Genomic DNA, 15,355 nt, shown 5'->3' with positions numbered 1-15,355 from the left:
TGTGCCCTTTTTTGGCAAAGGCCTCCTCCAAATCCCACCATTCCTCTCTGCACTGTGCTACTCTCTGCCATGTACCACCTGCCGTTTCTTTAATGTGGTCAATCCACCTTCTCAGTTGTCTCCCTCTTTTGCGTTTGCGTTTGCGAAAGAGGGAAGAACAACACTACTAAACTACGCTAAATAATCTTTGATTTAAATCAAGAATCCAGTATACAAAAATTTCAAACCTCAATAAACTACAGTGGTAACACAGAATCGAATTTTATTCAAGCGTAGTACAAAGTAAGTTATTGTAGACATAAACTACAGAACAGCCAACGCATTTATGAAACTCGGTGACATTTTACGTACCATACTAAATAAAAGTTACTTTATGAGTGAGATATATTAAGTAGTTATTTTGAAGAGCATTTGAAGTTAATTCCTGTATAAAAGTAAGTTTTTATTTTCTAGTTAAAAATTTTTTACAGATACAACTTTTTTTGCAGGACAGAAATGTTTTATTGTTCGCCATTGCGAAAGAAGAATGGCAATTTTACACATTAGGCCTCTTCTCTCTACTGCATGTTAAGCATATTGAACTTTTTTATGAGGTATCTCACGTCAAACCAAGAAATCATGGTTATGCATGTCCTTATTTACCTGAATATGGGATTTTTTTGAACTAACACGAATTCTATGTAAAATAATGCGTAGTTTTGTCAACATAGTGCATCACATGCTGTTCATTCTCAAAATAAATTAATAAATTTTTTGTTATTCAATTACTTATCTGATATTTCAGACTTATTCCGCAATTCGGAGTGGCGAAGAATCCACCAAAAAGAGAAAACTAACGTCGCACCAGCCGATCTTGAGTTATAAGAGGTGTAACTAACACGACTTTGTTTTATATATTTACATATCTACCAGGAGCTCGTATGTCTATTAGATTATGGGTGACATTCGAATTTAGAACCATACGTTGTACCTTTCCTCGTAAAATCAACACCTGCTCGCCATAATAAATGTCAGGGATAACACAATTTTACCGGCGAAAGAAATAATATTAGAGGAAAAACGTTAAGGCTTTTGGTGGAGTTTTACGTTCACCGTGAAGGACTCGTAATAAACTTTGTGAAGTAACCAATTAAGGCATAGCAACTGCTTACCTTTGTAGAGGTTGAAAACTTTGTGCTTTGATGAGTTTCTTTAGGCGAATGCATTGTTTGTACATTTCTTGATGAATAAAAATAAATGTAACGCAATTGGCATGTTTAATATTTCAAAGAAAATCTAGCGAATATTTTACTGAATACAAAGCTATTCACCGAACTGCAACCCGGCTCCCGTTTTTAATAGAAAATGCATGCAAGCTAAATGAAAGCGAGATAAAACATTTCGGGATTCAAGCAGAAAATTTAATGGTCTGAATTGTAATTATTATGAATAATCTGGCTGGCAGATTGCTGTGGGATGCTTAATGTAGTTTGTCATTGTAAAGCTAACTTCTCTATTTTATTACTACTACCCAAGTAGTTTATTTATCAATAGATAACTGAAAACGGTCTTATACGGTCTACAAATAAACGTATAAACTGGTACAGTCTTCGAGTTATCTGTATATTAGTTATTTAGATGTATGTAAAGTCGCTATGTAAAATACATGAATAATTTTATTCCACAATTTGTTTAAAGTATTATCAGTTATCTATGATAACCTCAGCCATAGAGGTGGGCTATTGAAGTCAATTTAACTTGTGAAATACTATTTTAACTTATTTTTATATGTTAACATACTTTTTCTTTGTGATTTTTTTATCTAAACTACTCTATATTGAGTATTGTAGAGCACTCGTGAATTTCAAGTTCGCGTGTCTTTTGTTTCAAACATTTGATAAGCTTTTATTGACTTTGTTGAATGCATGTCAGTTGCAAGCAATTCACACTCGAAGCAATTTAATGCTGGCAGCTTTGATTCATATCTTTTAAAGTAGAGAAAGCATTTTAAAGAGGCTTAGGTAATATTGGTGTAGATAATGCTAAACTTGGATAATTGCTATGGTCGTCGTATGATATGTCCTTGGAACGTTCACTGATACCATACCATGACGTCACTGGGCATGGTTTGAAGCTCGGTTAGGTGGACCTTTTCTTGATCGATTTTTATCCATCTCAACCCCGAACGCGGTTAACGATTTGATTTAGCGTCGATTCCACTGGCAGTGAAATGGTCCCATAGCCATTTAAACAGCCTTCTAGAATGTCCACCGCCTTGTACTAAAGAAATCAATCCCAATTGTATTGGTTTATTAGTAAACTTATTCCTATTTTTGAAATAGATAAAATAACACAGTAAATCACATTTTCCGCTTCTGTAGCGTATCAAAATATACACGTTATTCCTTGCACGAGGAAAATGTCGATATAAGGCAATAATATTTCAAGTCAGGTAAGCAATAAAACTTGTAGAATCCGCCGGAATCCCGCGGGAGAAATTAGAAGATGAACCGCGTATACTACGGGCTTGGATGGCTGAGTTTAGACCTAAATTATTGCCGACTTCAGACTTGAAATTGATTCGATTCGAAAAATTTTACAAATCACGCCATTTTACAAATTGTCTGACCTGCTTATCTAACTATGTCATCTTTAAGCTTCTTGCAGCTTATCCCTAATATATTCTTACTTTAATTGTAATTTGGTGAAGTCACGAAATTGCATTGATACTATAAAGAAGTTAGTCCAACGAAAAAAAAATATTAAGTCTTATAACAGTGGCATACGCCATTGCGAGGATTTTTAAGTGATATATATTCTCATAAATAGACTCAATATCGAGATAAATTTAAAAAATAATATAACATAATAATCTTCCTAGTTCTTTAAAAGACTTAAAAGAACTAATCAAATCTAATTCAAAGAATAATTTGACTTCAAAATATAGCATCCGCCAGCGGTTTGAGTTAGCCTTCTTAGAAGTAAAGGAAAGCAGTGGTTAGTCTTAGAACCTTTTGTTTTAGAATTAACTATTCAGTTTGTACACAAATTTCGAAAGCGGAATTCATAAAATTCTTTCGTAAATGAGATTTTTCTAAGCATCCCTGATATTTATTTATTTTATTTTTAACAGAAAATATTTTTACTGTACCTAATCATACAAACGCTAGTCATCACTAAAACATCCCTGAGTTGTGGGACCAGATACTCTTCCGTGATTCATATAGTTAGAACAATAGAAAACAATAAATTATTATAACTATAAATCTAATTAAAACGTCCTAATTTTATTAAATAAAAAAAAGTATATCTCAAAGTCAAAATCTAATAATAATTATTAGATTTAAACTTAGACTCACATTCCCACTTTATTTCTGCTCGTTTAACATTCGCTTGAACGGTGAAGGAAAATATCGTGAGGAAACCGACATGTCTTAGACCCTAAAAGACACAGGAGGCCGATCACCTACTTGGACTATTGGATTGAAATATGATCATGGAATAAATTCAGAAATCTGAGGCCCAAACTTACAAAGGTTGTAGCGCCACTGGTTACAATATTTTATGGAAATTTAATAATTATTTTATTTAAGACTATATAAAAATACTGTTTATGTAAAAAAAATGATGATGCAATAAATTTGGGTGTATATAAATATCCGTGTATGAAAACAAAAAACAAAATTTAAGTATATTTTAAAAAGCCTTTACTGTTCATATAACTGGTAAATTGTAAAATGAATTCGCTAATCATCGGTCCAGAAATACTCAACCAAATTGGCATTTGAAAACCTTTCGCAGTTCACTTAACATTCGGTTCCGGACGTGTGGTCGGACATTGTTAATTCGAGTATTAATTCACTGAGCGATGAAAGAATTTAGTTAATTTGGTCTCGTTTGTAACTGTGACGGACTCATTTATATTTTTGGGCGTGCGTTCAACGTTGATTTTCGATTGATTAAAATAAAGACTTAAAAATGTTATACAATATTTTACAATATTTTACAACAGTGATATTTTTCCAAATTCTTAAAAGGCCGGCAACGCACTCGCGAGCCCTCTAGTATGGAGAGGGTCTATGGTTGCCGCCCTTCTTATCACTTAACTGAACTCAGCTGAGCCTCCTGCCCGTTTGCTCCCTGTTCAATAAGAAAATTTTATTTATAAAAATATTGAAATAAAAATTTTTTTTTGTTACGTGAACATTAACTCAATAATACGAATGGTTTTGTCCTTTTTAATCTTCTTACTAGGTCCGTGGTGTTAAGAAGTTGAATAGCCTCGACCTTCACGTGTTGATGGAGCCATTTGGTCATGCGCTTCAGCAATCATTTTGATTATTGTGGCCACGTCCTCTCCATCAAGGTCCAAAAAAGTTCTAAGACTCACCGCTTCTTTTAGATACTTCTAAGAAGACAAACTCAAACCGCTGACGGTTGCTATATTTTGAAGGCAAATTATTCTTTGCATTAACGTCTTTTAAAGAAATAGGGAGAGTATTGTGATAATTATGTTATATATACATTCAATGTTTTTGTTAAAATAATAGTATTATGAAATATATTGTAGTAAAATCATACATCATGGTATTATTAATCCTGTATGCGTTTGTGATGGTAGATTTATGTTATTTTGCGGACGAACTATTCTAATAAAATAATGTTGTTTGGCTAAAATACGTAAGACAATATCATAACTCTTTCATTCATATATAATTCGATTATCGATCTTATACGTCAGTAGTAGGTACCTAAATTACGAGTGAACTAACGCGTCTCGAGAAGAACAGTCAACAGTGACTGAATCTCTTTTCAAGCCACTAAGTATAACTATAATACAGTTATCGGATTAAATTCGTTTACTTCTATAATTAATATGTATATTAACAAATACCAATAAGAAGAGGAAAATACTGGTATATTTATTTTGACACATTCTTACGCGTGCGGTAAAAATAACGCAATATAGGTTTAATATGAATCAATCGGTGACCATAACCTTTAAAGTACTTATAATTGTTTAATTTTGAAATAAAAATCGTTACGTGCGATTACGTAATACGGGTGTGAAGGTGAAACCGCGGGTAACAGCTAGTCTTAAATAAATACAACCAAAGCACAATGTTTATATTGAATGGTCAAAATATTTTTCCAATACTACTCCAATATCACACCTGAATTCTAAAATGAAATTTTCAATATTGAAATGTGGAAACGGCGATTTGGAGTTTTCTCGTGACCATTTTGTTTTGGTTGTTGCTGAGTGATTTCATTTTCAGGTTTTCGGGGAAATGGCGACTGAGACTGTTTTTAATTTTTATTACTCTTCGGATGAAATAAAACCGTCTCATTGGGAAGAACTTATAGTACATAGAGGAAAGATTTGTATTTTTGGAGTAAATTCAATTGATTGGACCCATTTCAAAAATTTCTACATCTACCTCATTATACCTAAGAACGATAGTCTTTTTCTTAAACCTTAACTGAACCTCTGTATCTGTTACTGGCTAGTATTATTAGTAGGCTAGTTTTATTTATGAGATAATAAGCTGATTCAATTCCTAAACAAAATAAGCTTGATTCTAGTATTCATTAAATGTCTCCGTAACGAGAAAATTTTAATTTTAATACTTAGAACTCTTTACTACCCCGCTAGGAACAGCCTGTTATAGTACCTAACCAGTTCTTAGCGTTAAGATATAACCGACACTTAAATTAATTTTGAGCATTTAATTGTATATTTGATGTGCTTGTTAATACGTAAATGCACAATAATCTACTTTAAAAATGCGAACACGGCTTTCAAAGTACTGTTTCATGTTCATGTAGATAGTTTCAATGATGAAAGTTGAAAAGCTACCGAAATATTTTACAAAAGCTTAAAGAGTTTACTTGGTTTGTGCAATTTATAATAAAAATATTTTACAACAGCAATATAAATTCACTTGATAAACAGGCTGAATGCATGTGATAGATTGGTCTATTAAAAATTTTCTTATTAATCCTTCGTGTTAAATTATTTATAACACGTTTATGTTTTAATAATAATAATAATAATAATTTATTCATTGCACGAATATGGTACAAAATGTCAAGGTGGTACAATTGTCAGTCGTTCGCATATTCTGCCACACACAGTGGCGCGCAAATTTATCTTAGTTTAGATTTTACATTATTAGTCAGATTCATATCAATTAAGTCAATTATCATACATAATTAAATTTATATAAATTACCATGTCTCACACAAATAATCGTTTATTGAGTAGTACGTTTTTTCTAAAAGTAATGCACTAAGTCGCTTTTTAAAGATTCTTGTCGGAAGATCTTTAAGTTCTTTCGGTAATCTATTGTAAATTTTAATTGCCATACAGAAGGCGTTTTTCCGAAATAATTCTAAATTTATTTTTGGCACAGCCAATTTTATCTATATACTGCTGTTATTAAAAATATAATAGGTATTAAACAAATTATACACAGGTATTTATTTTAAGAGCAATGCATTGCATTCAAAACAATACAAAAATTAAGATATTTATTAAATACTATTTTTTTAATAATATCACTTAGAACGAACGATCAGAAAAAATAATGTTGATATTCAACGGTTAATTTTAATACCCGTTTAAAGTTTTACACATTACTTATAATTTATATTGTTAGGCGAACGTTTTTTTCATAATTACCTATGATAAAAATTTTCTTTTGTGTATACGATAACCACCTTTTTAATTAAAGGCTAAAATGATTATATAAAAATAAATTTCAATGGCTAGTGAATTAAATGCATAAGCCAGGTACTGACGTCGATTCCGGTGTATTATTAATTGTTTCGGTTTAGTATGCAAAAATTTCAGATACGCAGAAATAAATTTGCCCTATAACCAGTACTTTATAATAAATTGAAATATTTTGAAATAAAAGACAGATATAATATATCGTACCTATTAAAGAAATATATTAATAATTCACAAAATTGGCAAAATCGTTTGATATGAAAGATAATGTACTTGTAAATTTTATTTTAAAATAGCATTTCAAGCCATTTAAAATATCTGGGCAATTAGGTTAATATCCCATTTGAATACGAAAAGTAAACGAGAAAATCTTATTTCCTTTCATTTCAAAAAATCTTCATCTTAAAATCTTGGCCATATTCCACACGTTGAACTGAGCTGGACAAAGAAATGTGTTAGTCCCTTACGGAATATTAAACACAGTTTTCTAGATCAAGACGATTTCAAAAAATATTATCAATATAATGATAGGTCTTAATTTAATTATTAGTAATAAGACAATGCATGTTTCAATTTTTTATTCATATACGGCATAAATATACTTTTATAAAAAAATTAGGTATCGCAAAAACAATGTTTTATAATAATGTATCCGACATCTTCCTTAACTAATATTTGCTGATAACTCCACGTAATGCAAATATCCCTTACATAATGTCTCCTTATATAATAATGGTTATTAAAGCGTGCTGTATACATTTGCTAAATGAGTATGCCACCTGCTTAAGCAAACAATTTTATGTTAAATTAATTAACTATTAAATATCATTACAAAGTCCGACAAAAGACTCTTTATTATAATATAATGCCTTCTGTTAGAGACCAATGATGGCTTAGCTTTAGGTTTTAGGTAGGTGGGTTCAATTTCCGCAACTAGACTCGAATTTGGTCCGTTTTGCGTAAACCCCTGGCTACTTAAGTCAGCCCAGCTCCTTCCAGAAGCACAGAAGTCTCCTGGGCACTTCACAGGATTCACGGAGCGACCTCACTGTTCCAAGGATTTTCGTACGTTGTTTACTGTGGGCTGTCTGTCGCGCCTAGGACAAATAGATGTTTATTAAGGAGACAATGGCCCGTAATTGTCACTATCATAGCTTGCTAGCTATGGCTTAGCTTGTGAGCGTATTTCAACCGTAAGGACGAATGTTCGAACGTGAGCTATGCACCAAAGGAGTTTTCTGTCTAAGAGCGCTAAAGTAACTCCTAATGGTGAAGAAACTGGTGTATGTGCTGTGTTGTTATTTCAATTGTATAGCAGAGGCAAAAATTAATGAAACTTAAAATAAACTAGAAAATATTTTTCGCTATCTTTCTTAAACGAGGTGTACTCAAACGGAGACAAGTTTCCGTTGCATAACTTGATTGAGCTAATGCTCAATTTAAAATTGTCAACAGTGCAAAATAAAATTAGCCAAGATATTATCTGCTATTTAATGAAGTTGCGATCCAACTTATAACGAAGTTTCTACGGCAGCGGTTCTTAAGCATCACTTATACGCCCATAACTTTTAGCTCAGGGAGAAAACTAATTAATATTTGAGAAGAATCTGGGTTAATCAATACATATACGCTTTGTTAAAGCATCTTGGAATAGTTGATAATGAGCGACTTATGGCTTACCATGAACATGTGTATATACTCTTTGGTATCCTACCTATTTGGTGCCGTAGTTATATAAACTAACTAACTAAGCTAACTAGCAAGCTAACTTTTGAGCAATATATTAAAAAAAGGCAGGACGTCTAAAGTAACACCATACTCACTAAGTTTCTGGTTTTAATTTCATCGTGTGCGTTGGTCAAAATTTATAGATGTGAATTTCCAATATCACTTCGAATTTTGCGAACAATTTCGAATATCCTAAATCTCTTTGTCCGCGGTCGAAAAAATATCGTTTTTAGATTTAAAGCTTGGACGATTCTCGAGACTTTATTGCCGACTGTTTTATTCATTTTTCACAAGGTGCAATAAATTAGAATTAGATCATTGACTTTTTAAAAACTCTCTTTTCGTTGGTATGACTGACGTTTTTAATATCCATAAAGTCGGTTGAAATTCTTTTATAATATTCTAAAATGGTTAGTTTTTTCTTTTCATTTAAGTGTAAACCTTTTGACTGAAACCTAAGATATAGTTTAATTAAAACAATGTAAAACATATTAATTATTAAATTTCAAAACGAACAATTTGTATAATGTAATAAGAGACTGTCATAATTTAAACAGAAATGATAATGTAATATGTACATAGTTATAAGTTTTTATAAGACTAATAATTAAGTAAGTAGTAATATTTAATGTGAAAATATATATATATATTTTTTTAAATTATATGTTAATATATAGATCAACGCTTACCAATTAGCAACTCCAATATAATATATGCTTGAAAGTAATGAACTTTAATTTATTACATTCTACAATCTAAATTCTTCTAAATAGGATTGCCTTTTTATGTCTAACCCAGCCCATAAATACTTGGGCGTTAACTCGCACGCGAACATAACAACCAAATTAAATCTCATTAAGTTAATAATAAGCTTTTTGTGTCAACTGTCTACTGTAGGAATACAACGAACAAAGGCACGAAAAATGACCCCGCTAAGAAATCCACAGATTAAAATATCGAGATTAAAAAATGGAACAGTTATTTTTAACTCAAAATTCTTTATTCACAGACTGTACTGCGTTATTAGGAATAATTTAATATTATTAAAAATACAAACGTTCCACATGGTTTATGACCTGAGGTTATTAACATTACGTTTTTTTGGCAAAGCTGAAGTGTATGATATTGCATACAGCTGTTTATTAAGGAATAATACAAAGCTAGAAAAGTTGTTTATTGAGATTTCAGATATCTAGACCAGTGATACATTTTGAAGGCGCCTTGCGTGGTCATTAGACAGAATTATTATAATAAATCCACAGACTTCATGCGGTTGTAATCTGAAAGAACAATTATTTTTTAGACATAATTGTTATAAGTCCGACAATGCACTTACGTACCTTCTGGAAGTGTGTTCATGGCTGAAGAAAAACACCGTAAATATATAAAAATGTAAAAAATTATGAGGCTTAACATTTACTTTGAATGCTTTACAGTAATTTGTCATCTAAGTAGTCCATCATTCAGGATCGGGTGAAGTTTCAAAATGTGATAAAGGGCTATATAACGAAGATCGACGTATTTATAAATAAGTTTATGTTTTAAAAGTGTGTTTTGTTTTGCTATCGTATGAGTACGATAATATGTATAGGATATTTAAACAATATGACTGTTGCGTTTTACAGTATAAGTACAGATATATTTGTTTATATTATTCATATTCCCGTTTTAAATATTTCATCATGGCCATGGTCAATAAGTGTAAAAATATTAACTTGAAAACTTTATGCAGTAAAATTATATTAATTTATAAATTTTAACTGTATTTTAAAAATAATATTTTGGCCGGGCAATCTAGTAGCGATATAGACGATTCACCGTTTTTTGTTATCTAATATTTTTATTTTTTCGGAAAAATGCAATCGACGAATACTAATTGAGTGATATATAAGCTTAGTATGTTTTTATGTTACCACGGATACAGACGAATGTTATGTTTTCTGGTACATTTTACAATATTCTACAAAGCGGTAATAAAATACATGTAAGATGAAATTACGAAGTCCGATATGTTTTATGACTAACACTGACACTGCCCCGATATTGCTCAGTACTGACAAACCAAGGTTCAAGTTAACAGTTAGTACTTAGTACAATATTGAATGTTTGTCAAAGTCAAAACTACAGGAGTCACCCTTTCGACTGCCAGAAATTTAGTGCAAACAAATACACAAACAGAAACTCGAAATTTAATTTTTGTATGATAATTTCTCGAAACGAACTGTTATTTTTGTGCTGTCATAAGTCATAAGTCATTCTTGTTAAGGCATCTAGCTCATCAAGAATGTGAATCTTGTCTTCAAACAAATGGTAAATTGGTACTTAAAATTTTACGAAATATGTTTAAAGGTAATTTATATGTGTATTGTGTATATATGATTTATAATAAGTATACTTCAATAATTTACAAATATAGTTAATAGTACTAAGGTCAGGAATCAGGTTGTATTACCAGTATACTGTATTATTACATATTATGGTTTACTCAGCCTAATCTGATACTCAAAGCGAATGGGATTGGCAAACTTAGCTGAATTGCCGACGTGATTCCAAAACTCATTTCTGTTATATTGGGCTACCGAAGTGCTGTACTCAGATCCTAATACCATTACGGTTTCCTTGAAATCCTTTTACTTATTCATAACATACGAATATTTTTATATTTATTAAAAACACGGTTATATTTTTTGAAACCAGCTCTTTTATAATATATAATATGAACACTTTAATCATTTTTCACACACTTTTCTAAGCAATTGAAGATAGCTTTCCTAATTTGCATCTGAAACGTTGCATTTCGTTTACATATACGAATACATGTAGCAAAATGACGTGAGTTACAAAAACATACACTTTCATCAGATTACTTTATGAGTGATCTTTTCAACAGTTCATCAATTCTTCAGAGGCAGTTTCATGGTCGAATTAATACATCCATCTGTCAAAGGATAAAGTACAGCTCACACTAAATTATCTCCTAATACTAAATAAATACGAAAACATTGTACACTTATTTTTTACTTGTAAATTTCCAGCTGCGAAAGCCGGTATCGACTCTCTCGATCCCTGGCACGATGAAGGCGTACTCCGGAAGGGAAGCGACGGAGGAGGCCGGAGTCGCCCTGGTGGGAGTCCACAGCGAGTACCCTCGCTTCGGCGAAGAGAGGGCTCTCGGCGGTGGCACTTATAAGGGCGGGGGGGCTGCAAAACACAAACCTAATATAGGATATAGGTAAGTTCAAGATAATGTCTTAGTAGTTTCAGTTAGTGTAGGCTGTTCTATAATTTTTTGTAGGTGACATTTGACACCTGTTTCGCCTATCAATTAGGAGTTCAAATAATACGGTTTGTTTGTCTTTGCTTTATTGTAAATTCTGGGTTCGAATTTTAAGAAAATCTATAGAATTGCGTAACTTGCAGTTATTCAATAGACTTTTACAAGCTTTAGAAAAAAATATTCTTATATTTTAATAAAGTAATAATGGGTTTCAGTTTTCTTTGATCATTATTCGTATGATACTAAGGTTAAAAGTAATTTAAAAGCAATCTAGGTATATTAAGTAATATTACTATTATGAACACGACTCGAGTATTGCAAATATTGACAGTCGGGACAAATCAAATATTGGGGCTGGGGAAATCACTTCTATGACCCAACTACGTTTACATACATTTTTAATAGATTCTCAGTAATTTAAATAATTTCGACATAAAATAGGTACATCGATAATCACTTTTTGCATAGCCACTTTAGAAATAATTACCTAGCGGAGAAATTATTTTACCTATTTTTTTGTAAATATATATTTACAAAAAATTGAACATGGCATTAGAACCCACCTTAATGTTTCAGCGAATCTTGTTTCATTGTTTTGTTTTCTTTATTTTTATAAATGTTTCTGGAGGTCGCTTTCGGACTTTTCGCTGGAACCAAGATTGCTAAAAGCTTTATAAGTGATGTAATAAATTCTTTATGTTACAATAATACCAGTTTTCTTAGCAATCGTTCGTCCGCAAAATCCTAACTTCTTTCCATGTCAAGACAGCTTTTTTATACATAAAAAATATGTCCATTATCCCCATTATACGTATGTGTAAAATTATAACTCGTTGTTTTCGCTGTGTTTACGAATAAGATCAGACTCTCAAGTACATATATATATATATATTACAGTGTACCTATTGATAATTGTTTTACCTAAACAAATGAAACCTAATTTTGCCCTAAATCGCAAAGGAAAATGCTCTCAATAATTCGTTTATTACTCTTAATAATGTTGTTACTTTCAGTCTCCAGAGTGGTTACCAATAGATAATAAACTTGGCACGCCGCTTGAGAGCTTGTACATTAATCACAAGACCCAAACAATACTTATAAAAATAATTTTTATTTAAATGTTTTTTTAAATAACGGTCCTCTTTTCTATGAATTAATTGCTGTTATGAAAGATCAGGGATTCAGTCTTCTTTACTAAAAAGCTTAATTTGCGCTAAATATATTTTTTGGGCTATAAATTCGTCAACGGTACGTCGTCCTTTATAACCGATTGCAAGTGGCAGATTGCTTGCTTTTAGACTTAAGGCTTGAACAGTGCTCAAATCGGTCAACTAGCCCTAGTTTAAATTAAATTGTTGGAAGAACTGTCGCTCATATGCATTTGAAAAAAATATATATTGTGGGTTGAAGCCTACTGTATCGATTGATAAAATCCAAAAAGATAAAAGCAATACCAATTTCCCAAAAAAAAATTTACCATCGATCCGTAGATTAGACATAAATTACAAATTCGCTCCAAAACGGTTTATGCGATTTATTTTAATCTTACACGTATTATTAAATATAGCACATATTATTATTTTGATAAAAAAAAATTTGTATTAATTCGTTTCCTGGGCATGGAAAGTAATAAAAGGTAAATAAACTCAAGCGCAATGGGCTTCCCTCCGCAATTTCACACCCGCGAGCCCTGCATGCGACTTGTCTTCAGTCCACCTCAACGCTTTGCGACGGGAGGACTACGCTTGTGTGTCGAAGCCAATAATAATTAAATATTTGCGTATTTTAGTTTTTACCCGCGGATTTTTTTAGAAATGCCAAAATATAAAAAGAAATATCAAGTGAGGCGAGGACATGAACTTCGGAAATTATTGTATGTTATAAGTATATGTATATAAGTACCTACCCAAACAAAACTCAAATTTAGAGTTGTCAAGTTTCAAGTGCAACTTGTACAACCAAGTAAAATAAGTTGCTGAACCTGATACCTGATGGAATCTGAAAGTGGGTACTGGATCTCGAGGATGGTAAGCAGTAGACATACCGTCATTGAGCTCGTTGTAATCAGCTCAGCGAGACGATACTAGAAATGTGACTAAATGAACCTGATGATGGACTGCGAAGGTGGGTACTGGGTCTCGAGGATGGCAAGCAGTAAACATACCGTCATTGAGCTCGTTGTAATCAGCTCAGCGAGACGATACTAGAAATGTGACTATATGAACCTGATGATGGACTGCGAAGGTGGGTACTGGGTCTCGAGGATGGCAAGCAGTAAACATACCGTCATTGAGCTCGTTGTAATCAGCTCAGCGAGACGATACTAGAAATGTGACTATATGAACCTGATGATGGACTCCGAAGGTGGATACTGGATCTCGAGGATGGTAAACAGTAGACATACCGTCATTGAGCTCGTTGTAATCAGCTCAGCGAGACGATACAAGAAATGTGACTATATGAACCTGATAATGGTCTCCGAAGGTGGGGACCGGATCTCGAGGATGGTAAGCAGTAGACATGCCGTCATTGAGCTCGTTGTAATCAGCTCAGCAAGACGATACTAGAAATGTGACTATATGAACCTGATGATGAACTCCGAAGGGGGGTACTGGATCTCGAGGATGGTAAGCAGTAGACATACCGTCATTGAGCTCGTTGTAATCAGCTTAGCGAAACGATACTAGAAATGTGACTATATGAACCTGATGATGGACTCCGAAGGTGGATACTGAGTCTCGAGGATGGTAAACAGTAGACATACCGTCATTGAGCTCGTTGTAATCAGCTCAGCGAGACGATACAAGAAATGTGACTATATGAACCTGATAATGGTCTCCGAAGGTGGGGACCGGATCTCGAGGATGGTAAGCAGTAGACATGCCGTCATTGAGCTCGTTGTAATCAGCTCAGCAAGACGATACTAGAAATGTGACTTTATGAAGCCGATGATGGACTCCGAAGGTGGATACTGAGTCTCGAGGATGGTAAGCAGTAGACATACCGTCATTGAGCTCGTTGTAATCAGCTCAGCGAGACGATACTAGAAATGTGTTATATGAACCTGATGGTGGACTCCGAAGGTGGGTACTGGGTCTGATTGACTTTGGTTTCATTTTCGGGCTTAGATATAACATGCTGCACTCGTAGGTTTCAGAACCAAGAAAAATATTTAAAATTTCAACTGGAAGACGAATCGTTGAAAATGATTATTTTTTCAATAAACTCAAAGAAATATAGTGGTATTATAGTAAATATTACCTAATATTTATTTAATATGAAATATTAATAAGTTCATATAGTCACATTTCTAGTATCGTCTCGCTGAGCTGATTACAACGAGCTCAATGATGGTATGTATACTGTTTACCATCCTCGAGATCCAGTACCCACCTTCGGAGTCCATTATCAGGTTCATATAACACATTTCTAGTATCGTCTCGCTAAGCTGATTACAACGAGCTCAATGACGGTATGTCTGCTGCTTACCATCCTCGAGACTCAGTACCCACCTTCGGAGTCTATCATCAGCTTCATATAGTCACATTTCTAGTATCGTCTCGCTGAGCTGATTACAACGAGCTCAATGACGGTATGTCTACTGCTTACCATCCTCGAGACCTAGTACCCACCTT

General features: G+C 32.9%; 1 protein-coding gene across 4 annotated transcripts in view; it reads left to right on the top strand.

Annotated features, from left to right (window-relative positions):
* Positions 1-15,355, top strand: part of LOC111000566 (small conductance calcium-activated potassium channel protein) — a 152,463-nt gene that overhangs the window by 118,042 nt on the left and 19,066 nt on the right. For all 4 annotated transcript variants that reach the window (XR_006750226.1, XM_045628306.1, XM_045628305.1 and 1 more), the window contains exon 3: positions 11,479-11,675. Coding sequence is in view for 3 of the 4 variants with exons in the window: in XM_045628306.1 (XP_045484262.1) it covers positions 11,479-11,675 (197 nt within the window). In the remaining variant the exon portion in view is untranslated. The remainder of the gene's footprint in view (positions 1-11,478; positions 11,676-15,355) is intronic.

Source organism: Pieris rapae, chromosome 5, assembly GCF_905147795.1.
Source record: "Pieris rapae chromosome 5, ilPieRapa1.1, whole genome shotgun sequence".
NCBI lineage: Eukaryota > Metazoa > Arthropoda > Insecta > Lepidoptera > Pieridae > Pieris > Pieris rapae.
This window is presented reverse-complemented; position numbering and strand designations above follow the sequence as displayed.